General features: G+C 42.4%; 1 protein-coding gene across 1 annotated transcript in view; it reads left to right on the top strand.

Annotated features, from left to right (window-relative positions):
- The window catches only part of ANXA13 (annexin A13), a 262163-nt gene extending 235561 nt beyond the window's left edge, over positions 1–26602 (top strand). Inside the window, exons 3-12 of the mRNA XM_064706653.1 lie at positions 15120–15201; positions 17424–17518; positions 19167–19337; positions 20343–20376; positions 20458–20537; positions 21715–21783; positions 22001–22102; positions 24037–24112; positions 24960–25072; positions 26262–26602. Coding sequence (XP_064562723.1) covers positions 15120–15201; positions 17424–17518; positions 19167–19337; positions 20343–20376; positions 20458–20537; positions 21715–21783; positions 22001–22102; positions 24037–24112; positions 24960–25072; positions 26262–26381 — 942 coding nt within the window. The 3' untranslated portion in view covers positions 26382–26602. The remainder of the gene's footprint in view (positions 1–15119; positions 15202–17423; positions 17519–19166; positions 19338–20342; positions 20377–20457; positions 20538–21714; positions 21784–22000; positions 22103–24036; positions 24113–24959; positions 25073–26261) is intronic.
- The last annotated feature ends 405 nt before the right edge of the window (positions 26603–27007 follow it).

Genomic DNA, 27007 nt, shown 5'->3' with positions numbered 1-27007 from the left:
TGTCATTGATGCATTTGACATGGTATGCTACCACAAATCGTTGAATTCTCGATAAATTTTTTCATGCTCTCATTCAATTTTTGCATTACTTGTGTTTGAACATCATGATCAAAGCTGATTTTTTAGTGTGTTTGAATGGTAGTGAGGTCATTGTACTTATCAATCTGCTTAAAATCTAGAATCATTACTGCATTTTCAGTAACAATGATTCTGCTTTTTACAGAATCACATAGATTTTTTTCCCCCCTGAAAGGCTATAAATCCAAATATATTTGGTTTGGTTTCTTATTTTTCTCTGGGTATCTTGCCTAAGGTTTAAAGGAGGACCTTGGCTAGCTGTCAAAGGTCCACCAAGCTACCCTGCCACTCCCCATCTCAAAAGAACAAAGGGGAAAGAATAGGGAAAAAAAACCTCATGGGTTGAGATAAAGACAGTGACATATTCACCAATTACTGTCATGGGCAAAACAGGCTTTTGACTTTGGGAAATTAATTTACTTTATTGCCAATTGTAAATAGAGTAGGATAGTGAGAAGCAAAGACAAAACTAAAAACATCTTCTTGACCTCATCCTCCTCCTTAGGCTCAACCTCCTTCACCCCCAGCTGGTGAACTCCTTTCCCTGAGTGGTGCAGGGCATGGGCAGTGGTGGTTTCAGTCAGTCCATAATCCTTTGTCTCTGCTGCTCCTTCCTCCCCAGGATCTCAGGTCCTGCACAAAACCTGTGTCTGTATGGGCTCCACGCCACAGGCTGTCATTCCTGCCAGGAGCCTGCTCCAGCTCCATGACTGCAGCTTCCCCCAGGGCATATCCACCTGCTCCCATGTGGGGTCCCCCATGGGCTGCAGGAGCATCTCTGCTCCCTCACAGACCTCCATGGGCTTCAGGAACATCTCTGCTCCCCCATGGACATCCATGGGCTGCAGGAATATCTCTGCTCCCCCATGGACATCCATGGGCTGCAGGAACATCTCTGTTCCCCCATGGACCTCCATGGGCTGCAGGAACATCTGTTTCCCCATGGACATCCATGGGCTGCAGGAACATCTCTGTTCCCCCATGGACCTCCATGAGCTGCAGGGGCATCTCTGCTCCCCCATGGACATCCATGGGCTGCAGGAACATCTCTGTTTCCCCATGGACATCCATGGTCTGCAGGGGCATCTGTTCCCCCATAGACATCCGTGGTCTCAGGGGCACAGCTGCCTCACCATGGGCTGCACCATGGGCTGCAGGGGAATCTCTGCAAGAGCATCTGGAGCACCTCCTGCTCCTCATTCTCCACTGACCTGGGTGTCTGCGGGGCTGTTTCCTTCTCAGTTTTCTCATTCCTCTCTCACAGCTTCTGCCCAGTAATTTTTGCCATTTGTTAAATATGTTATCACAGAGGCACCACCGGCATCATTGGTGGGGCTCAACTTTGGTCTGGGGAAGGTTCATCTTAGAGTCAGCTGGCCCTGGCTCTGTCCAGCATGGGGAAACCCCTGGTCTCTTTTCACAAAGGGAACCCCTGAAATCCCCTGACTACCAAAACCTGATCACATAAACCAAATTAAGCAGTGAGATTCTGTTCAAAATATTTTGTAGGAGCTGAGGGTCCTCAGTGGCATATTAAATACCATTAAACTCTGTAAGATTTGATATGAACCCTTCAAAGGAGGCATCTTTCTCTCTGTTTGGAAACCTTGTGTTGGGTGCTTCAATGTTTTTTATGCTTTAAATCCTTGTAATAACAATTAGATAAATCAGTATGTATTATATTGAGGCTTACATTGTGAAATCCTCATTTTCCTTGGAGAAAGCAGTCAGCTCCATGACACAACAGGATGTGATATTAGATAGTGGGGACAATAAAGCCACCATGTAATGATGAATACACCCCACCTTGCAATGACTAGAATTTAAATAATGTTTGAAGTTATTGATTAACCCAGGTTTAGGTAGTATTTAGCTTTTCCAACTGCATGCTTGTTTTATCGAAGAGCAGAGGAGTTGCACCTTCCACACTCAGGCTAAGCAAAAATGGGCAGTTCACATGTAAGTAGTTACTTAATTTGGATTGTCAAGAATGCAATGATTTCCTGGTTTTATTTTTGTCAATTTCCACTTTATATGGCATTAATACAGCTGCAAGTGAAGATTTAAACTCAAAATCATCTTTGTGGGGGAAACTTGTATGCAGCTGGTTACATTGCTTCGTAACAGTACATGAATAATGAAATTATTACTGCCACACACAAGTCCTGAGTGCTTTAAAGCTCCTTGTGTCTTAAACAGGGCAGCACATTCATTTTGAGAAAAAGAAATGATGCACAGGATGTCCTGGAAAAACTAATTTTAGTTAGTTTAGAAAATTTGTGTTGGAACATTCTGAACACTAAAATAATTCCCTAAAGAAATATTAAAAGCTTCCTGTCTCAAAGGCCAATACTTTCAAAATTTGGGTGTTTCTCATAGAACAATAGGGGCAGGAGTAATCTCAAAGTGTAGTATTTACAGAACATCCCAATTAAAATCCAATGTGGGGATTTACTGCATCAAATTACTAAAGAGGTTTGACTGAGACAATTTTTGGTAACATTTTTCTGCATGAAGACATTTAATATCAAAATGACCTGATTGTCAAGAACTTTTGTGTGACAGCTCTGAATAATTAGTTCCTCTGCAAGTTAAGTAGCTTGTGCTGAGGAAGATGGGGGTCTTAGCTCCAGTTTTGAAACTAGTGGATAAAAGCAATATTTATTCAGCAGTGCATTTTCTCCTTGAATGCAGAATCCATGCAGTTTTGCAGTATGTATCTATAGAAGACAGCCTGCCTGCTGATACAGGCCAAAGTGAGTTTCTGTAAGGTTTATATTATCATGTAACTATTTCTTAAATCCAAATTCAGCAAGGCCTGGAGACATGCCAAGGTTCTGAAGCTTTTGGATCAGTTCCCCAGGACGTTTGGCAGAGCGAGCAAGGCATCCCATACCCTGCATACACCCTATTTGCATAAAGCTCCAGCTACAAATCCAAGGAGCTTTTTGTCTCCCTGTGAGTGGGATGTTGGTCCCATCTCCACACCATCTTTTTGCAGTCTGGCTGTTTGCTAAGGGGAGAGGAGTGAGCAGATCAGCAGCACTGCCTGTGTCCAGCAGTTCCAGCTGTGCCCAAGAGACAGAGCCAAGGAGGCTCCTGCTGCCCAGGACACACACACATCATAGGGCAGGCATCTCCTGCGGGTCCTGGAGAGCCTTTCACATGGAATGCAGTGCAGGGCAAACATATTCCATTCCCATTGTGACTGTCCAGAGGGGGTGTATCCGTGGCAGGGGTGATCACAGCACTGCAGCTCAGGCAGCTGTAGCAGGTGTGTGAGTGAGCTCCATGCTGGATTAGGTGGTTTGGATGTGGGTGCAGGACACCACAGTTGTGCTGCAGGCTACACTGGGAACAGGGGCGATCCCATGCTGGAAGAGAATCCCATCATTCAGTCCAGACTCATTCTGTTGCTCCTAGAAAGTTACAGGTAATCTTGGAGAAATGGCTGTGTCTGTGTCAGAGAACTGCTTCTGGAAGAGCAGAAAATAAAATAGAATTTCTTGCCACAACTTTCCAGCTGCAGTTTGCTGTTTCTCCTAATGTTATGTTTTGTAACCACAGGCTCATGAGTGTCTCATACATTGTGTTTTCTGAACCTCCAGAGCCAGACTTACAAACTCGCAGAGGATATTCGGAAACCAGCCGTAGGGGCTGCCAGTTTGTCAGCAGATGAGCCAGTAAGAATTTCTTTTGTGGAGGATGCAAGGGGCACTGTGCTGCTGCAGCACCTGTTGCTGTGGTTTATGGTGGCTTTGGGAGGCTCTGCAATGCACAGAGGCAGCTTCTCTTTTGTGGTCAATACTGGTGCTAGAAAGCTGGGTAAAAATGGCTTGTTTCATTCTGTTGAATAATACAAAAACGGAATTTTATCCGCTTTGACATTTCAGAAGTTAAATTTTTATTTAAAAGCTTCTGCTGGGAGAAATATACAATGAATCATCGTTGTCAAATGAGGTATTTTATTTGGTTAAATGAGTTTAGGTTTTAAAACTTTCTTTTAACTATTGTTTTTAAGTGGAGTTCTCATTGAAAGCTAACCATTCTCCAGTGAAAAGCTTCCATTATGTGGATGTTAAAATTGAACTTTTCAGCTCTGTCAGAATGTCTCATTTTAAAACTGAGCTTTCATCAAAATTCATATCTTCCTGAACATGTTACTTTGAACAAAAGTATCAAATGTTACTGAAAAAAATGCTTTCAGAACAATTTTCCAACTAACCCTAAAGTGTGCCTTTCTCTCGGAAACTGAGCTCCCAATTAAGAGCTGCACCTGATGTGACATTACAACTCCGAATCTGCATATTTTCATCTGCTTTTTGCTCTCTGAACTCAGTTCAGAACTTTTTTCCTCCAATCAATGTTTTCAGCTGCACATCCTTTGCAATTTAAAGTCTCTTAATTATTTTCTTAATTAGTTTGCAGTCTTGTATCAAGCTTATCTGATGTCCTTAATATTAACACAAATAGAGCCAATTCACCTGGAAATCTCAATAGCTGCTCTGCTATAAGGAAGATGCTTTGGGAACAATTTGGGAATAGCAACAATGGTTTTCATTCTATGATTTGAGAAGCCTGATTGATTTTTACTTACGTGAAATTGTGTAAATATTTTTAAATCTTCTGTCTCTCAAAAATCCGTGAAGACTGCTTATGCATGATTCCATGGTGTTTGTGAGTTTAATTAACCTTGGGGTTGGGTGAGTTCTTTGGTTTTAATTCAAATTTGTTGAGATTCTCTTCAGTACCCTTGACTTTCATCTTGTTATTGCAAAGCAGACTAAACCTTCTTCCAGGGAGGACTCTATAGTATAAGGGGAGGGCAGGTTTTGTGGGCCATATGGTTTGACAACTTGAAGGTCAAAAAGTAAGTATTACCTGGAGAACATACCTGCCCAAGGAGCCCTCTGGGGCTTAAGCTCACAAAACTCACAAGGACTTCTCTGTTGCCTATAAACATTGCTGTCCTTGTAGAAATGTTTCCCTAGTACAAGTATTACCACAGCATGATTTTATTATCTCATCACAAAGCTCCACAATTGCTCTTTGTTGCTTCCCCTGGCAGAGCAGTGCTCAGGGACAGGCGATTCTTGTTCAGGCCCTGGCCATAAGCCCACAGTCAGCAGAAGACAGAAATAACTTCTTGTTTAGCTACCCCCCACTGGGGAGGGTCTGTGGCAGATGCTTTTCATTTCCACGGTCTCTTACTATCCAGGATATTTGCTGTTCCTTTTAGATCTGAGAATGTGAGTGTAGGTGCTAACAAGTGGCTACCCATGAAAAAATTACAATGCATTTGAAGCACAAAAACCAGAACCCATCTGAAATATCAGAGTTGCTACATTTATGTTTTACATGATGTAAATAGATCAAGCAGTTATGTTTTACAAAGACATTAAAAAATGCAAAGAATCTGGACTCTAAGTTTAGAGTTTGGGGTTTTAGAGTTTAATTTTAACTCTCTAGTTTTTATGTACTCTACCAAGTTCTGTTGTTGCTATTAGAGAAGTTTTTTTCACTAGACTCTCATCTTCATTAGGTGGGTTATTGGCACAAATCAGTTGTGATATCTGGTAGCTCAAGCTTAGGTGCCTCAAAAGAGGGGCCCTGAACAAAGAAACCCCTTGGCAAGTAAACCCTCACAATCTAAACTCCCCATTCCTCATGCAACACTCCAGACCAATGGTAATATTAGGAGTCTTCTCCCTCAATATTGTTTCACTGTTTTGTTACCAGATGGTTGCTACATGGTCATCTTCTCATGCCCTGAGGTGGTTTTGGTGGGGGTTTTGGTCAGTTCTGTATCCCACTTTGGAGTACAGTTGTCACAGTTCATTACCACAATCAATGGGCTGTCTGCTCTAGCCACCAATTTTTAAGTAATATTTAAGCTGCTAACTTTGTCTGTTCTATTACTAATGTTCTGGTTGTTCACATTTCACTACAATCTATCTTTATTGCTCTTAATTATGAGATTATTAGCTCTGGATTTCTCTGTAATCCATCTTTGACTTACACAACAGAGCCATATGGTTCAGATAAAGTTCAGTTTGTAGCCCCACAACTCCAACTACTTACTTCAAGCAAGAACTTTGCTACTTTCAAATAATATAAAATTTTCAACAGTTACTATTCAGAAAATGACTCTGCCTTTATTGTTAATTATGACTAGTGTCTGAAGCAATGGACAACCCATTGATTGTGGTGTATGAACTGCTGCTTTAGGTGACTCAGCTGATCCAGGAGTATCTTGAAACTTCCTCCACCTCTTTCCTGTGAGGTAGAAAGGTATTGGACACACAAACCTCCAAGTCCCATAGGCACAGTTGGTTTGTTGGACACCAAACATGCTTGTCTGTACAGTAACAGCATTTCTGTGTGTCTGTGAATGTACAGATGGTGTTTAGATAGAGTGTCTTGCAGAGATGTATTTTAGAAGCAATGAAGGGACCAAGGGGTGAAGCATGTCATCTTGGGGCTTCCCTGCTGGGGTGCAACACCCTTCAAGTTCTTGTCCCTTTAAATAACTGAGCTTTAAAATACATGCAAGGCTGAGCATGATGTTCCCAAGGATTGTGCCCATGGATTTGAGCCCTGTGTAGATGTTCTTAAATCATGTTAGCTTTCATGCTGGCATACACAAGAATTTACTTCAGGTCCATCAAGGTTAGCTCATCAAAAGTCTTAGTGAGGTGTCAAATTTTTAATAAGACATAAGAACATTTGAGTTAAAAATCTCATATCTCAGCTGGAAAAAGAGGCAAAATACGTTGTTATCCAAGTCAGTAAAATAAAAGAAGTCTGCCCCCATCATAACAAAGAATTATTGCTAGCTTGTAAAACTTGATTTATCTGTGGTGAATGAAGCCATTTGTTTGCATTTTGTATGGCTTCCATTTGCAAGATAAGTAATCAAGGGAAGTGATGTGAGGCATGACTCATGTCTAACCACAGGCATGGTGTCTTTGAAGATTTCCTGCATCCTTTCCTGCCTGGGCTTCAGCAGCCCCACCAGGTGAGTCAGGTCCTTGTCAGCCCCATGCCCCCTCTGCCAGCCCCATGCAGGTGCTGGGGCTCTCACACATCTCAGAGGTGTCTCTATTTAAGCATCTGGATTGAGCCCTCTAGAAATAAAAGCTGCAGTTTTGCAGCTTTGGCATTCCCACTGCCCTGGTAGCTAACAGATTTTAAAAGTACTCTGTTAAAGTGTTCCATCAGCCACAAAAAGTTTTGAAAACATTAAAACTGGGCAATATCAAATTCAGCCATGAGAGAACCACCCCAAACTTGCTTTTTTCTCTTAATTGTGGGTTTCTCTGTCATGGTGATAAGTATGAATAAATTAGATTAAAAAATAATCATAGATGGTATATTAACAGCTACTAGAAACAGGAGAGACTTTGTAGAAGGAAGAAGGTTTTAATTTTGCAGTTTAAATAACTGTCAGAGAAATTATCTTCACTATTGCCACTTGTTTGTAATAGGAAAAAGTAACTGTGACTGGTTCTATTGGGATCTTGTTGTCACTGCAGATTAAGTCCCAGATGTAGAAAATAAGGTTTGCACCTCTCAGTTTGGAAAGAGTAACAGAGTCATTGCAAAGGCTGTTGACTAATCCATAAAACTTACACATATTGTATTATCCAATATAGAATTCATATAGAAATTGTTTTGATCGTGATAGCACCAAACCATCAGGACCAAGCAAGCTGACAGTGTGTGTGGCTGTCATGCAGCTGTTAGACACAGAACAGCCACAAGGATCTGGGAGAGTGACAGCCTGGCTGGCAGATGGCAGATGGCATTTGGAGACACTGATACCATTCTCTGAGCAGGCAAGGAGGCAGTTGGCAAATTTTCAGCTGCATATTGTGATTGACAGAGAAAAATGCTCAAACAAACAAAAAATGAGAGGTGCATTTTACAAAACAGGTGAAGAAGGAACCTTGCAGACAAAAGGACACTTCTTAAGGTTGAACTTTGGCAATTCATTTGTCAAAAATGTGTTTGTCAGCCCCACCTTTTTATTACCACAGCACAAACCCCAGTGCTTGCTGATACAGCCCTGCTGCCAACATGCCATAGCTGTTTGCTTTTAGATGTTAGTACCTGTTAAAGCCTTTACATTTCAGAGAAATTTCTACCTGAATGACTGAGCCCCAGAACTTGAACTTTACTGAAGAAGAGCTTGCAGAAGAATCCCTTACTTTGGTGGAAGGATGATAGGAGATAGTGAACACATCATCTGCTAATGATGAGATATCCTCGCCCTGAGTGGCCTTTCCCAGTTAGATGAGACCTGACCTTGCCTACCAGTAATTGCTCTTTGTTTCTTTTGCTTAGCCATTATATTAAAGAGCTGTAATATCTGGAAGTTTTTCTCATGGGAGTACCCACACACTGCGGTGAAATGGGCTTTATCTGCTTTTTTGCCCTTTCTGATTGAAGGTCTTGAGCTTTCTCAGCAGGTCAACCTTTTGTAACTGGGAATGTTGTTTTAGTAAATCAGACTATGGAAGTACAAATGTAGCATCATGTTTTCAGTGTGTCTTTGGAAGTAGATCAGGATCAAATGCAGCAGCCTAGTCCTATGTTTGTTCTTGTGTTTTATTATTCTCCAAGGATGGAAATGCTTGAGATGAGTGATGAGGTTTGGGTTGTCTTAAAGACTCCTCTGGGTGGGAGTTCAGAGTTTCTTCTGATAACAGGATGTTATCCTGACAACATGTGATGCACTAGAAGGGTTTAACCACAAGATCTAAGAACACATATCCTTTTCTTTTATCCCTAGTCATTATTGTTTGTCTAGTTAACCCTGGATTCCAGTTGCATTATAGTTCATTAAAGACTTCTGCCAAGATAAATAATTAATCTTGAGTATATGTGTGTTTATAAAAAATTAATCACGTAGGTGCTGATTTGCCAAAAGCTGTCTTTTGTGACCCAAGTGTATTAGATACAGTTTAACCAAAGAGATGCACACCCTGGTGCTGGTGTTTGTTACGCTAACAGGGTGACTACATGGTTTGAAATATTTCCTGGTACATGGAGAAAATAAATTTCCTTCTCCATGGAAGAGAGAAGGATACACACAAAAGATAAAGACAGGAATCACAGACCTGGAAGGCACCTTGAGATGTCAGCTCACTTAACCATTGCCTAGAGCAATAAATAAATGTCTGTGAAGAATAAGAAGCTCTGCCCAGACCAGTCCTGGCAGCTCTCACAATGCTGGGCTGGAGAGATGGTTCATTAGCTGGAGACTCCCCAAAGCTCTTTGAACTGGTGGCTCAGTGGCTGTGCATGGTGAGAACTGAGAAACCTCCACAGCTTCTGTAGCTTCCTATATAGGGTGGGCTTTCAATTGTTTTGACTTGTTTGCTTGTTTTTCTGGTATTCCTGTCCTCACCTTTGGGACATTATGGATTGTTTGGGACTTGGCTTCCCAATCAAACAGGATGGAAGATGATCCAAGATGCTGCAATATGGATATACCTGTTATCCTAGCTAAAAACATCTGAACCCACCAGACAACCTTAGATTAATCTACTAGCAAGGTGCGAATCTCAAAATTAGTAGTGCCTGTTATGTGTCTTGTAAATCTTAAGAATAGAGCAACTGTATTAGAAATCCCCTGAACAAAAGACTGAGGCATGAACTCAACCCTTCAAAGGCACCAGAGAATCCACACAGTGTTGGGCCATTGTGCTTGTGCCCATCACAGGAGTTGTTTCAGCTGCAGTGAGCAGCTGAACCAAAGTCAGGCAGGCAGGAGCTCTAAATCTCAGGGAAATCAGGCAGAGACGTTGCTGGTGCTCCCCTGCTTGATTGAAAAGAAAGCTCAGGTTGATGGACATGGAACTAGTTTATGCCATTCTTTTTAAAACCTCATTTTTCTCCAATGCATTTTTTGAACATAATTAAATATCTGTGAAGAAGAAGAAAATGGGTGGAAAAACTCTGGCATGTTTGTGTAGCCCATGCCCAGTATCCACTGGTGATGCTCTCAGGTATGCGAGACATTCACACCAGGTTGATGGGTGCAGGCCCACAGGAGGCCACTGATGTCTGATAGCAGGCAGCTTACCCTGGGACATCTCTAACAGCACCAGAGACCTATGTTTAGACAACTAAATACTGCCCTAAATTTTATTCCTGATCCCACTCAAGTGTATGAGTTAATGCTCTAAAGAGCATGGCTGGGTCAGTCTGCCCTTTCTGTCTGCTGCCACTTTTAGATTTAATTTTTATTTCTGTTAAACAGCAGCCAAAGACAATCTTGAAGTTACACAGCCACTAAATAAAGCACATAAATTGTACCTGGCAAAAATGAAGGCTGGGGCACTCACTCAGCATACCTGCATCAATCCAACTCTTTTTAGAGCTTTTTCTACAGCTACTGGAGATGATCTCACTTGCTCTGGTCAGCAGCCACACTCCTGGCTCTTCCTAGTGATCTTCTTTAAGGGTCTGTGCCTGCATTTATCCATGTACATCATCAGCAACAGCCTCTGTTAGAGCTGCAGCAGGTGCCCAGCACCCTGAGCAGCTGCTCCTTTTTATTGTTCTGACAGAACTCATCCCTAAATCTGTTCCTGAGCAGCCCTGTGGCATCTGTGTGAGATCATGGAAATGGAAAAATAGCTGTGATTGCTCAAGCTGTATTATCAGCTATTTTCAGAGAGCTGTTTTTGCTCTCTTTTGCAATACAGGAAACTACCTGACATGTTCATGGCAGCACTTCTGTTCTTGTCTACTGAGAGATGAAGACTTTGTACCTACTGCAAGCTTAATTGTCTGTAACCTGAGGAAAGCTCTAGATTTTTAGGAGTGTCTGCAATGTATTACAGCAACCTACCAATGCCTCTCCTGATGCCTTGAATCCATCAGAACTCTTGTTCCTCCCCCCACACCACGTCCTTTTGGGTTTGCTGACCTTTGCTAAACTGTTTATTTGTGCTCCATAAGGGCTCCACATGCTGAAACATCAAAGCAAAATCTACAAAGCTTCTCTAAGCATTACAGATCATCTTCAACTATAAACTCATCTTACAGCTCCCTAAAGTCAGATGTAAATTATAGTAGCAAAAACTACTTGGTGTGCTTTAAAACAAGTTAGAACAAAGCAAGTTAGCTTTAGATCTTTTATAAACTGTCCAGTTTAATATAAATAAATCTGTGGCAATTTTAGCCAAAGCTGCAAGGGAAACAAGTTATTGTCTAAAACATACTTGAGTGAGACAAAAAACTATTCAGGATAAGAGAAAACAAGTTGACACAGGCTATAAATGCAACTATGCTAGAAGGGAAAAGAATATTTTTTACCATCAGAACTATGGTCACATTAATTAATATAGAACTATAGGAGAGGAATGAGAAGAAAATTAAACAAATGAGTGGATGGGGCTGGACCAGTTTGTGAAAACAAGTTCCCTTACACCCTAGCTTCAAAGTTGTTTGCAGTCTTTCCACCTGATATTTCAGATTCCACATCATGCTCTCATGAAATTTGCTAGAATACTTCTAAATCAGTAACTAATCTAATCTAATCTAATCTAGTTCTAACTCTAAAAAATAACTATATTAAAGTGGTTCCATATTTTTAGAAGAAAAAAAAAGAAAAATGACTACAGGTTACAAATTGTATTAAATATCAATTGATTTTGCCATATATCCCTTACATTAAAATCTACCTGTCAAAATCCACAGGGTAAAGAGTACAGCTCTGGCACAGCTCTCCCTCTCCTGCATTGGGAAGCTGTGTCAGTGGGAAGGTCAAGGATGGGACTCAGCAAGAAGTGAATTTTAGTCAGTGCTTCTCAGCTGACCCAGGAGCTGGCTTTCACAGTCACTTACCTCAGTGTCAGATTTCCCTCTATAAAGATGATGCTGGTATTTCACGCAGGACTAACAGAATGGTATCCCCCTGGTGCATCATTTTATGTTTTGCAATGATTTTTTTAAGGGCAGAGGCTTTAGCAGAGCTGAATAAATTCCTCTGGTGCTTTAAAACAAACACGTCCTGAACATTGAAACAGACCTTCCTTCCTGCATGATTTTTGCCTTGAAAAGAAATGTTTATGTGTTTATGTCTTTATGAATAATCAAAAACCTGTATTTATGTCTTTATGAATAATCAAACACCTACAATGTTATTTCAGTTTCTGGTGGTGTCATTTCCTGCCTGCTGCACCTGTGTCACACACAAACACAGCACCTACAGTGCCAGCTGTACCCAGGAGTGAGGGGCTCCCTAAACCTGGGGATAACTGACCATCCCTCAGGGCATGAGAGAGCAAACCACTCTCTCCCAGTCCTGCCATGGGCTGGCCATGACCTGCAGTGGGCAGTGGGAGCTGCAGAGGCAGCGCCAGCATGAGAAGGGCAATTCCCACAGCCCAGCACTTCTGGTGGGCAAGGCAAGGCACAGGACAAACCAGCTCCTGCCTTTGTGTATTTGTCTGGGTGTTTCTGTCCAGGCTGAAGGTCTGAAAAGTGAGAGACAATGCCAGATGAAGCCTTTTTCTTCTCACCACTGCACCTTCAGTCCCAGGTCAGGAGGCAGTGAATGTGAAGCAATAGTTCTCAACTCTTATTGTTGCAGGGAATCTTAGAGTCTATAAATTAGAATAGCACTTGGATAACTACAAAGTAGTTAAATATCTACATTTGATACATTAGCACTTTTCTCTGTATTTTGTGCTACAGAAATTTCCCCCTTTTTCTGTTTTTTCAGCTGCTTCTTTGGTCCTTTTGGTTTGCTTTGCAAACAACTCTAGAACAACTTCAGAACTGGCTGCCTAACACAGACAGCAAGATTTACCATAGGCACACTAACAGTACAGAGCCAAAGTAGGGGTATTTCCCTGGAGCCTTCTCTTCTCCATGCTGACCAAGCCCAGCTCTCTCAGCCTGTCAGTCCATTTCCTTTGGACATGATGCCATTGAAGAAGCACCTACACTCTGCCAGAATAGAAAACTGTGACTGGAATTCATTTTTAATAGTTATCAGCGCATCTGCTTTCTAACTTCGTGTTTTTCCCTTTCCATTTTGACCCAAACTCTTGGGAAACTCTTTGAAGACTGTTAAATAAAATCTCCACTAGAAAATATTAGTTATCTATATGCAACTATTTCCATCTTGTTTGAAAGGTTTAGGAAAATTTGTGTGAGCATACAGCAGGATACATCTTTAAAAGCTTTTGTCTTAATGATGGGGCAATCAAAGTGTTACCTTGTGCTGTAAAGATGAAATTATTACATTGTTATTGTACCTCACTAATTGTTATAGTTGTAAAAATAACTTTGTGTTTCAGCGACCATTAGCAGTGGGTTCTATCCTACCTGGAAAAGCCAGGTACCTAAATGGCTTCAGTCAATCACAAAGGCACATTGGTAAAGCAGTGTAGGAACTGGATTTGAGCTTTCCTCCATGAGAGCAGACCCTTTGCCTTTTGACAGAGGATCCCTTTAGCCAGAGTTGTAGCTCTTTCACCAGAACTAGTAGATGACAGCCTGAAACTTTTGAAGAATACCAACAAACAGACTTTCAGGCTGTATCTATGCTTGTAAATAAAACTTGTTGTTCTCTGGCATGATGAGCATGTGGCAGAGCATGGCCCACAGCCATGTGCCTAAATTATCTTTATTCCACAAGCACAATGCTGTTGTGCCAAATGTCTTTCAGGAATGGCCTCTGCCCTGTGCTACCCCCAGAGACAAGGAGGTTAATCAGCCTTTTAACCTCTTCTGCTCCTCAGCAGACTGGTGGCATTTTCAGAAGGGCTTAAAAACAGACTGCCATTCCCTGCAGTATCACAACTCTTAATTAACAGTGGTGTGCCAGTGCCTGGCAGCCCTGCAAACAAGCAGCCTGATCCACATGTTGCTCTTTAAAGGGAAATGCCAAAGCACTGCCAGGGCCCACTTAGACCCTGAGTCTGTGGTGCGCATGCTGGCTTGTGCTGCTTGACTTAGAGGCCCAGAACCTCTGTTCTGCTACTGTTTTAGAGTTTGGGCATTTAAAATATTTGAGTAATTGTGTTAGAGGAGCTGAAATTGTTGCTGTCATTGTGGTCTCAGATAATTCTACTCTTTTCTGAGAAGCAGCAGAGTGGAGGGTGTACCAGCATTGCAGCCCCTGTGACTCACAGCTTGGGAGATTAACAGCTAACTCAGATCACAAGGAGCAGGCATGGTTTTCTGTTTACATTGATATGTCAGGCTGTAAACTGCTGCAGTGGCTGTGGACTTTGAGTTATTATCCTGTCCCTGTAAATTCAGCTTGAGGTAGCCACATGTATTATTTTGCCAAAATAAAAAAAAAAAAAAGCAAAACCCACTTCCTCAGCAACAACAAAAAACCTCAGCTTTATCACATTATGTATCTCCAATTATCTTGTTTGCATGAATGCATCAATACAAGAAAGGTTTTCAGGAGCAGTTTTTATCCAGATGATTGGGGGTGTTCACAGTGCTTAAAAATGTACTACAGAGATAGGTCCTGATTCTGCTAAGGTGTCTGTAGAGGCCTGTTGTTAAAGTGGTACAAACCAATAATATTTGATCTGGCATAAAGATGTCTAGTATGAAATTATTATCCTTAAATTCTTTGAATAAGACAGAACTGATTGGCAGAACAAAATTCTATAGGTCATATATATCATTAATATGGTGATATGTTATGTAGAGTAACATACACATACATATACATATGTATGTACACACATATATATGTACACACACACATATATAGATACATATACATACATATATATATAGATATGGTGACAAAGTTGTATAGACCACTGTGGTTTTTATGTGGTGACAGCAATTTGTGGATCCATTCCAGGAACCCTAGGGATAGATAGAGTCTTTCAGCAAAGCCCAGCCTGAATTTCAAGGTTTAGATGGTGTGAACAAAGATCAAGCAAGGACCTGGCCCAAACTGCTGTCATTCTAATGCAGAATTGTTTCCCATGTGTTTCCCACGTGTTTCCCATGTTTCCCATGTTTCTGCTGTCTCTGTCTCCTCACAGTCAGCCCACAAGCACCGCCACCACCATGGCTCTGATGCAGAGCAAGATGCCAAGAAAATTCACAGTGCCTGCAAAGGAGCAGGTAAGAAAGATTTTGGAGATTTTTGGACTTTGTGCAAAGGGCAGATCAAGACTATAAAAAGCATATACATGAATTTAGGCAAACCAACTGTTCCAACCAGTTTTAGGTATGCTTTCTGTCAAATACTGACTCAAACAACACTCACACCTATGAAGATAAATGAGAAAGGAAGGCAGCTTGCTCCTCAAAGGCTGGTAAGATCTAATTTGATAATTGCATGTCTCTGGAGCATTAGGGTAAACATGGTATTTGTTCCCTGTGACAGGGACATCAAGCTGCCAAGACTAATTTGACAGTCACAGGGTCCAGCTAGTCAGGTTTGATTAAGGTCATCGTTAGATATCCTTTCTCGGGCCTCCAGGGACCAGTAAAGGACATCATCACCTCCATATTTCATCAGAGCCCACTGCAGCTCCATCAGCTGAAAGGAATTTACAGTGATTTCAACTTTCACCAGTGATTTTTAACTGAAAATAACTGTCCCTCACCATTTTCTGAGTCAGTTTGAAGTAAGCCTGACTGCATTGGTGTGAGTGAGGAATGCACAGTGTTTTGTGGGATCCTAAGGTCCATGGAGGTGACAATGTTTAATAAAGGAAAAACATCCAGGCAGCACACAAGATCAATAAGTTATTAATTCACTCCAGTTATTTGCACAGTTAATATGTATTTAAGCATTTCTTCCTGGTATGGCAGTGACATCCAGAATCAGCTAGTGAAGTGTTGAGTTTTAGGAACTGTTCCTGTTGTACCAACTCAGCCCTTTCAAGACAGTTGCCAGAGGACTCTCCTAATTGAGAGTTTAACCCAATGTTATCAAACAGGAGCAGAATTCCTTCTAAAATTGGACCATGCCTTCTGCCTTGGATCTAAGCAGGAAGAACAAGATGCCCTAAAGTTGTCCTCCATGTACCTGGTGGTAATAAGGGAAGAAAACATATCTGCTGTTGTTGAATACCAGTATAATTTGTTATCTTTATCCTTTGTACTGGTTGCTACTCAGAAACCCTTGTTGGTTCCTGCTCCTAAAAGCCTGAGATGAGGCACAGCACAAAGCCCAGAGATGGCCACAAAAAGGCTTCAGATGGCAGAGATCAAGGAGAGTGTGGGGCAGTGACCACCAGCAGGATGTGTGGGCATCAGCAGACCTGGCAAATGTCTTGATGCCTTTGGTCTGCCATCCTGTGGGCATTTGGGCAGTGCCCATCACAAGCCGGGCCATGTGTCTGTCCTGGCTCACATTCTCAATTTCTTGTCGTGAAGAAATAATGACCGAGTCCATCTGCTGGCCCTCAGGTGGAAGTGCAACCCTAACCCCTGTGCCAGTGCCACAGCTGCCCTGTTGTGTCCTTTGTACATCCAGGTATCATCACTGTGGTCCTGTCTCTTTTTAGCTGTAACAAATTCCTTCCAGCAGCTCTGTTTAGTGCAAATATCTGTTTAGTGCAAACAGCTGTTTATATGGCAGAGGGCAGCAGAACTGCAGGAGCAAGGTCGCTGCCTTTAGGAAGCTTTTTCAATCCATTGCATAAGTCAGAGCTCAAAGCTGACTGAGGGCTTTTCCCTGGAGGGGGCTGCATGTCCAGCTCCCCTGTGGGATGGGCAGCAGAGCAGCTGCATCTCTTTGGGCATCCCACAATCCCACTTCACTCTGATTTCTGCCAAGCAAAACAGTATTGGCAGAGACTGAGACCATTCAGGCTGGTTCCAGGTTCTTTTTCCTGACTCCATTCAGCAAAATTAAAACCAATTTTTAACAGGCTGTAGATCCAGGCTTCAGGTTAATGAGCTGATTCAAGCACATCCTTGCCTGGCACACATTCTCACTCTGTTGTGCCAGCACAGCGTTCATGCCATAACAAACTGGATCTGGCGGCTGATCCCTTGGGACTGCTCAAACAAGCATTGTCCCTAAAAACATGTCTGTCAGCCTGTGGGCACTGGCATAACCCTGATTTTAGGAGCAGTGTCTGCCCTTCTCAAAGAGAAAACTCAATTTCTTTGCTATTAACAGCATGAGATGGTGAAATTTTATTTTATTGAACATTGTAGCTGACTACAGTTTAAATTATCCTCAAAAGAATCTTAGATAGTACAAATCATTAAGGTGGAACCACTGGGGATATATGTACAGGATTTTTTTTTCTCTTTAGAGGTCACATTTTCTTTCCTCTGCATTAGATTCCTGATTTTAAAATCCCTATGCACAACTTCTTTTTCAGGAACCAATGAAAAAAAAATTATTGAAGTCTTATCAAGTCGAACATCGGAGCAGAGACAACAAATAAAACAGAAGTACAAGGAATTGTATAGCAAGGTATTTTGAAATAAGTGTTCTCTCTGTTTGAAACCACTGCCTCTCAAAATACATCCTACAGGCTTCTGCTTTTGAAAATGTCAAGGGCATAGTGCATTTAAGGAGGACACCAGTTACTTTCTGATTCAGCAACTTATTTTATCTCCAAAAATCATAATTATTTTTTTAATTTTAGGCCTCAGAATCTTCTTGACGTTGGCCTTAACCAGATCAGAGCATTTTAATCAAAGCTGGGAGAGCTAGAAAATAATTCATAACTGAAACAGAAAATATTTCAGCTTGTGTTCATCTTCAGCACATTCAGAAAAAGAAGTTAATGTAAAAGGAAAATTATAAGTCAGAGTCCCACTTAGACCAGATGCAAATTCCGACAAACTATTTGATCTCACACAACTTTATTTTTATTGAGTTTAATAGAAGAATTTAATAGAAGCTTAATTGATTTATTCCAGTGATGAAGTAGAACATGTAGCAAAACTCAGAAGTTTCATTGGGCACTTGCTTTCTGCGGGAGGCATAAACTGCCTTAATGATTTTGTGTGTATGAAAAATAAAGCTTCTAAAATATTGTTTCAGTAAACTGCTGAATCCTGCAGACTTTATTATTAAATTGGTATTTTCTTAGTGTCTGCTTGCTTATTAATCAGTCTAAATAAGACAGCACTGAAGATGAATGAAAGCCTTCTATATGTAAAATTTACAGCAAGCATGGTACAGATTTTGGTTACTACAAATACTATAATGTTGTTCTATAATCAGAGTTAATACATATAGGCATTAGAAATTATCAAATGCCCTGAAACATCACAGTGACATCAGCTCATAGCCACCCTTCTGCTCTCCTGGGCAGCCCGAATCTCCTGAGCAGGAGGCACAAGTGGCACCCAGTCCCTCCTGCTGCTCCAGGAACTTGCAGCATTTGTGGGGTGTGTGTTGAAACTGCTCCAGCACAGATGGCAGCCTCTGACTTGAGCAGCTGAGTGTTCATGTGCAGTTGTGCAAGCAGGAGCTCAAGAATAATAGAGCTGGACTTCTCATTCAGTGTTCTGACCTTGCCAAGTGCAGGAAATGTTAACTGCAGACAGGAGTTCCAATGCACCGTCAGCTGGCATCCTCAGCATGCACAGGCCAGCTCTCCTCCAGGGTCTTACTGAATTTTGATGTAAGGTTGATGTGGGTATGTGTGTGTAAAAACGCTGTTTGCTTGGCACAAAAGCACCTTGCTGAAATCTGCTGCTTTTTCCAGGAAGTCAGTTTGAACCAAAACTGGCAGATAAGGTTTTTAGTTTGATCCCCTGTGTGGCAGCTCTTTTGAAGGAGGAAGCTTCTGCATTTTATATCAGACTACACTCCTGTTAAGTTTTTCAAAACACTATTTTGCATTTGTTTACACAAGTAAGAGTCATAACTGGACTGATATTGGTTGCTGTTTGAAGATGGAACAATCATTTCAGTCAATCTAAAGCCAAAATTTTTAGGGATCTTATTTTGTAAAAAAAAAAGTCTGAATTTTAAGGCCTTTTAAAAATTGTTTTGTCCATTTTTGGCACAGAAGGAGCTTTTAAGTAATTTGATTTCCTGAAACAAATTAAGTAATCCTCTAATCTCACCTCAGCTTTTGCACTAACCCTCCTGACTGTCCCCACAGGAGATGGAGGAGGACCTGAAGGGAGACCTGAGTGGGAACTTTGAGAAGGCTGTGCTGGCTTTGCTGGACTTGCCCTGCGAGTTCGAGGCCCGAGAGCTTCGGAGGGCAATGAAGGGAGCCGGGACGGACGAATCGCTGCTCATTGAGATCCTCTGCACTCGCAGCAACAAGGTCAGGGCAGCACCTTGTGGGACCTGCCTTGGGCAGCAGGGCCGGGAGCTCACCAAGAGGATCCCTGCGAGGAGGAGCAGGGATCAGTCCAGCTCCTGTGGCTGAAACGCCTCTTGGCAGCGTTTGCAGCAGTAAGATTGCCATACTAGAGCTGAAGCTCCAACAGGAGTTAAGACCAATAAAATTCACATTCCTTCTTTTATCCTGCTCCTGCCTGCCTTGGATGGCACGGACCAGCACCGGTGAGAAGAATCCCCAGATACATGTTAAAGGGCAGCTTTGGCACTGCTCTGATGGTTCAGAGGTACAGGAACATGATCCTAGTGAAAAAGAAAATAGTTAACTCTTGCCTTAATGCAGGGAAAACCAGAGGGACACCTGCATGAGTCAGGCACCCCTCAAAGCGCTGTCCTCAATGGGGACTGGGAATTCACAGCTTCTCCCACCCCCGTGGATGCTGCACTTCACACTGGGGTATTTTCTGGGTCTCTTGAGGCAGGAAGGAAACGATGAATCTGACTCTATGTTCTTACAAGGCTAAGAATTTTATATTATATTAAAGGATTTTATATTATATTAAAGAATACTATACTAAAACTATACTAAAGAATAGAGAAAGGATACAGACAGAAGGCTAAAAAATAATAATGAAAAACTCGTGACTCCTTCCAGAGTCCTGACATAGCTTGACTGTGATTGGTCATTAAGTTAAAACAATTCACATGCTGGATAAACAATCACCAACTACATTCCAAGGCAGCAAAACACAGGAGAAGCAAATGAGATAATATTGTTTTCCTTTTTTTCTGTGAGGCTTCTCAGCTTCCCAGGAGAAGAGTCCTGGGAAAGGGGATTTTTCAGAAAATATGACAGCAACATCACACACTACAGGCATGGTGCTGACTTACTGGTGTTTTGTTTGCTCATTTACTTATTAATTAATAACGCATCTTTTATTTATTTATTTATTTGATTATTACTTTATTTATTTTTTTGTTTTCCTAGGAAATTGTAAACATAAAGGAGGCCTACAAGCGCTGTAAGTAGTTTTATCTTTCAAACACCTTCATTTAAATCCTTTCTCACTGGTTGAACTCTCATAGATTTTGTTTCTTCCCAGTGTTTGACAGGGATCTGGAGTCTGATGTTAAAAGTGACACCAGTGGCTCCCTACAGAAGATATTAGTCATGGTGCTGGAGGTGAGGCTGGGGACTTTCCTCTAATGCAGCTGCCTGACAGAGACATTTCCTTTTTTCCCTGAGTAACCATAATAAGTATTGTCTGGCATTTATAATAATGCAGTTATGATATGTAATATAATAATGAGGTAATTACAGTAAACAAAGGCATTCCTCAGTATAAGAGCCTTTCATATCTATGGCTTTTTAATATGTACAATTTCAGTTTATGTACCATTTTTGTTTATGAAGCCACAGATAGTTATATCAATATTGATACTTTGAAAAAAACAGGATTGTTTTACTGTTATTTATACCATCGTAAAGGCTAGAATACTCATTCGAGGTCATGGCCCCATCATTCTGAATTTTTGCCCTAAACCACAAAATCTTATTTCCATCTCAGCTAAGGATTTCAGAATTCAGATACAGAACAACTAAGAAAGAGATTGCTGTTATGTTAGTTATTCATTCATTTAAAAAAGCTTATTTTCCATTAGAATACATTTTATTTTAAACCCCTTTCATGAAATAAAGCAAAAAATCAACACCTTCATAAAGACACATTATAAGTAAGAAAAATAGGAGCACATCGAGAAGTGCAATGTGTTGGTCAGTCTGATCTGACAGCCCTGGGAAATGACAAGACTGAATAAATAAAAGAAGCTTTGATGACATAACAGTCGCATCACTAAATACATCACAGTTTAGATTGTCATCCTGGGAATCATTGGTACAGCTTTTTCCAACCTCCTGTAAACTTTCAGGAGTGGCAAATACATTTATTGCCTTTTTTTTGCATCGATAATTTCTCCCAGGGATGGCGGTGTTGGTGAACGCTCAGAGTACATAGGTTAGTCAGGAGAACATTTCACAGTTACCAGGGCATATCCAGCCCTGTTAAAAACAGCACTGTACCTTCGCTGCAGGTACTGGGCCCCTCCCTGCTCCAGGGGCAGCAGCGTTGCATCTCGTTAGGGCCCGGGTACACAGCACATAAAGATGGGCACAAACCCTACACGAAGAGTTCAGAGGACCCAGGGGGTGACACCGTGCCCATCCCCGGGCTCCTGTCAGCAGATGGCAGCAAAACCCCAACCCAAAAATCTGTCAGGGCCAGAGATACACAAATCTCTGTGAGCTGAAACGAAACCTGCGCTTGGTTGGGTGTTTTTTACTGTTATCTCCTTTTCCGCAGGCAACCCGAGATGAGACCCAGCAGGTCAATGCAGAGCTTGCTGAGCAAGATGCCTCAGATCTGTATAAAGTAAGTGCAGTTGTGCAAAAATCCCTTTTTATCCCATGCTGCACAACAAGGGCTGCCTCAGGGGGACTAAACAAACCAAGCACAGGGGCAATGGCAGCACAAGGAGAGGAGCAAGGGGGGCATGGGCTGGAGCTGCATGGATCAAGGGTTCTGGCTGACTTCATGTCTCTACTGTGTATGAACAAGTGCTTCCAGAAAATAACATGTGCTTTTGAAGGCAGGAGAAGGCCGCTGGGGAACAGAGGAGCTGGCTTTCAATGTGGTCCTAGCAAAGAGAAGCTACGGCCAGCTGAGAGCCACTTTTCAAGCCTATGAGAAGGTGAGTTTATCTTCTGCAATGGGGGTTGCATAGGCCCTGACATATAGGTGCAGACCCTACAATGACATATAATCTGAAGAGCCTTTTCCAACCTAAATGTTTCTATGTAGAGTGGACAATCTTTTATCTGCCATTTTATAATTTCTTGAATGCTTTAAGAATGTTGGAAAACATATTTATACAACTGTATCCTGAGCATACAGAAATAGGTGATTTACAGGAGAAGCTGTATCTTCTGCCATTGTGAAGATCCCATTCCCCTTCACAACTTACACAATACTCAGCCAAATAAATGTCACCATGTCTGCTCCTTCCCACAGCTGCAGGACAGTGTACCCCCCCTCCTGCAGCAAAGGGACAGGTTCACAAACTCCTGCCCTGAAGGAAGGATTTGCTTTTCTGGTCTTTTCTTCTCCTAAAGAGAGCCTAGCAAGGTGTCTCCTCCTGTTCCACCACTTCCACACACTCATATTGGCTGAGGAGAAGTTTATCTCCAGCCTTTTCCTCTCTGCCCACACTGGGCAAATGGCCTGTGCAGGTGCTTTGCTGTGCTTTCCCTGTCTCCAAGCATAAGGCAAAGGAGGCAGCAGGATCCTGGCTATTTAGTACTTTTCCCTGCATCACCCAGCAGGGACATTTTACTAGTGCCTGGGCCTGAACCTGACCTGATATGGAGATATCTTGCTTGAAAATTACCTCTGAAAGTCAAAGCAATGGGAGATCCAAGGTCCTTCTCCTAGCACCAAGAGGGAAGCTCAGCAGTGACATTCTCAGGATCTCCCTCCAGCCTCTGGCTCACAGTCCTCAACTTCCCTGGGAAGACTCTGAGTTCATCAGAACACTACAGCCTTAGGCACTGAAGATGGAAAGAGCTCAAGTCAAAGCCACGTTTCAATGTCAACATAATAAGGAACCAATAGCTACAAAAATGTTTGCAGCTTAATCCAAGTTTTGGGCTGCTGCTGGCAGGAGAACAAACCCAGTCACAAACTGATACTCTCTCCCTTGGAGTGGCCCAAACCCTGGGGGTTCAGTTAAATGCTCCAATAGCCAAACTACCTTGGCTTTTGATTCCTAAAGCCAAGCAGATCAGGTTGCCCAAACCAACCCACCACATCTTGCCTGGCTGCACTCAAAGTAAGCCAAGATTAGAGCCCAAATCTTGCAAACATGCCCTTCTCTTCAGCTGGAGAAATACACAGGGCAAGATCTAAACCAGGTTGGTGCTTTGCAGAGCTTAAGCCCTAAAGCCTCATGTGGTGCCCCTGCTGCCTTGTACACACAGTCTCCCAGCTCTGACCTAAAAGTCAGTGTTGAATAGTGCAGGAACATCCTGATACACAAAGTAGGGCAAAGTAAAAGTCTTTGAGGTTCCTGAAGTTCACAAAAGTCAGAGTAAGCTCTGTTTTGAAGAGACAGTTTGCTTCTCCAATTCTCTACAGAATAATACAAAAACTTTGGGATGACCATGGTGCTTGTAAACTTTGCCTGGGAAGCCAAAGACAGTAAGTAACAGAACTTCACAGAGTTGGTAAAGCTCCAAAAATTATCTTATTTATGTGGGAGCTATCCAGAGCCTTTGATAGAGGGGCTAGAGAAAGCTTGAACAGTTTCTGCTGACCAGGGGTCAGTCAAGAAGAAGCTGCAGCTCCTTTGTCCTAGAGGCTGTCAGATACCTGGGACTGCCTGGTGGAGATTATCCATCCCTTCACCACCGTGCTTACCTGGCTGCACAGACCTTCTCCTGTGGGTCACAGTGCATCTGGGAGCACTTATGCCAGAGGAGAACTTCATTTACCTCAAATTACTCCTTTGGAAAGGCTCTAAAGGATCTGGATTGACCTTTTGCCATTGGATCCCAAATCTGATGCTGGTTTGACAGTGGGAAGACATGTACAGACAGAAGCTTTTATGGCTCCTTTTTGTTCTCATAGGTGTGTGGTAAGGACATAGAAGAATCCATTAAAAGTGAAACATCTGGAGATCTGGAGAAGGCTTATCTGACTCTAGGTAAAAAGCAATCGTTTCAAGACTTTTCTTTTCTAGTTCTTGCTGTCACCTGACATTGGTTGTTGGGGGTCTGTGCACAGCCTGGCAACAGCCATTGAGCTACCCCTAAACTGAGCTAACATATCTGCCAGGGAAAAAAGAGGCAGCTTTCAGTAGTGATTAGGACTCCTTGGTTTTAAAACTAAAGCTTGCCACCTACAGCTCCTTTCCACAGGAGAAGCTGAATTTTTTGCTCTCTAACACAGGGTAGCCACCTCCAAGCTGCCTCTGGGACAATGGCCAGTGATAACTTTCAGCAGATGCTTGGGCACCATGAGAAGTGTGCTAGCCAGCCACCACAGAAATGTACAGGGTCCTAGACAGCAATTTAGTACTAGGGTTGGCTTTGACCAGTACTTAAACCTGTGCCCTGCCTCACTTGTATTGCTGTTAGCCATCTGGATTTAGACTCTCACAGACCTTCCTCCTGTGATCTGCAGAGTGAGCAGCTCTAAATGGCTAAATAAACTATTTAGTGCAATACAACAAGCAGCTACTCCAAGAATGGATGGGCCAGAGGATCCCCATGGGGACAAATGCTCATCCTCATTCATGTCGTTTTCATCGTGGAATGGCTGAGTACTCAGTGCTGGTAATCTCTTGTGGAAAAATGGGCATCCCCATTCAGACTCCAAGATTTCTCCTTGCATACTGATAGGGGATCAGTCTCAGAATAAAAACCCTGCCAGTTCATATGTCTAAGCATAAACACTAGAGTTTCCTTTTCTTACTTATTTAATTCTGCCTGAAGTTGTATCACAAACTGTAAATGTACAAGTATAATGAGGCCTCTTACTGTTTTCTTTAGTCAGCTGTGCCAAAGACTGCCCAGGTTACTTTGCCACACTTCTGCACAAGTCAATGAAAGGAGCTGGGACTGATGAAGAGACCTTGATTCGCATCCTTGTGACCAGGGCTGAGGTAGGGTACCCTGTGTCCTGTAACTCCTCACATCAGCTCTGGGAGAACACAAATGTAGAGGGTATGGAGTGAGTCCTGGTAGATCATGTGCTCAGTAACCCTTTTCAGCCCAGTGACATCAGTGGTCACACTCTGCTTCTGTACCCAGGCATCTCTAATTTTGATATTGCATCTATTTCTGTTTTCAAAGGAACTAAACCAGGAAGCATGTAGGCAATTTCAAGTGGAGTCAACTGTACCTGGTTAAAACCAGCCCATGGGAAGGTCTGGCACCAGTAGGATATGTAGAAGTAATTCCTAGTTAATTAATGATAAAGCAGCAGTTTCCAGTTTGAGAATTGCTTATAAACATATGTTGCCAATTTTCTCTGATTCCAGCTGGGAAAAACAGACGGGGAGGAGGGAAGAGAAATAAAAAGCCAAAGGAGTTAACTGTCATTTTAAGAAGCACAAAACTTCATAAGACATTTGAGATATTTAAGCACAATCTTTAAGCATTCCTTGTAAGCTGTGTAGGTTGCAACCCCAGGGCTGTTTCAATCAACACAGAGGAGGAGCCTTTCACAGGCATGAAAGGAAAAAAATATTTCTCAATGATCCACAGTGAGAAAAATTAGGCTCCGGGGTATTGTCTCCATTAAGACACAGTCCAGTCATTATAACATTTAAAACCCACTGTGATAAAGATCAGACCTGTGCTGTAGGTGCTGTTTTACAGGACAGCTCCAGATAAGGAGTTTGTTTCTCCCCCACCAGTAACCATAAAATTACTTCTCTGGGTGGAACAACACTCTTTTTTAGCCATGCTCCTGGGACATGCCTCTTTCCCTGATTGCCACCAGGGGATGACCTCAGGAGCCCCTGAGACATCATTACTGTGTGAGTTTCTCCAGTACCAAGGCTGGGCTGGCACAGCACCACTGGGCAGAGATTCTCCCAGCCTTGGCATAACTTTCCATGCAGGCCTTCTTCACAGTTAGCATCCCCTCACCACCATCTGACATGGGCTTACCTCGGATTCAGATGTTCAGCTCAAAGTCCTCCAAGAGTTTTAGACCTCCTGTGTTCTCCTCTCCTACTCCCACTCCTGTGGTGGGCCTTGAATCAGACCCCAGGGGCGCTGGCAGGGGCAGGGCAGGTTACTCAAAGCATTCACCACTCTTCTAAAGAGCTCTTGGTGTCTCCTCAGAGCGACCTGCCAGCAATAAAGGAGAAGTTCCAGCAGATGTACAAGAAGCCCTTGGCTGAAGCTGTCCGCTCTGACACCTCTGGGGACTTCAGAAAGTTGCTGCTGGCAATTTTGCACTGAAAGCCCATCAAGAATGAAGAAGCATGCTGAGCAGCCATCTCTTGATTAGCTTCCAGAAAACCATCCAAAAATGTGGCATTAGCACAAAGAAAAAATTCAATTTATTTTCTTTCCAGCTGGGAAATATGTTGCCAAGTAATGTTGGACATGAGGTTTATGTTATGGCTGTCTTGCCAAATGCCCTTAAGCAATAAAGGCATGTTGAAAAAATTAGATATAAATTGACCTCTTTGTGTTTGCATATGTGGAGGAATCTTCTGTCATTGTTTCTTCTGGATAGATTTTCTGTCTTTCTCTCATTCTGAAGATTATCCCTGCTCTTTCCTAAATTCAATGAATGTCATGTCATGCCATTACAGTCCTGCCAAGAGAAAATGAACAGTAATTTCTTCTCAGCTCATTATCACAGCTCTTTAAACAACCTGAGGGCTGTGAATTAATGATTTAAGTCAGGCCCTGATTAAAGTCCTGCTGTCAACAGGAAAGGCCAGAGTGATTTCCCTATCTGTGAGCTGCCCTCTCAGCAGTCACCTCCTAAATTATCCCATGAAGGACAGAGACTTGCAGTCCCCACCAGCACCACATCCTGGGATATGGTGCAGGAGCATCACAGGGGAAGAGGAGGG

Source organism: Zonotrichia leucophrys, chromosome 2 (assembly GCF_028769735.1).
Source record: "Zonotrichia leucophrys gambelii isolate GWCS_2022_RI chromosome 2, RI_Zleu_2.0, whole genome shotgun sequence".
NCBI lineage: Eukaryota > Metazoa > Chordata > Aves > Passeriformes > Passerellidae > Zonotrichia > Zonotrichia leucophrys.
Note: the sequence above shows the minus strand (reverse complement) of the source record. Positions and strands in the feature narration are given on the sequence as shown.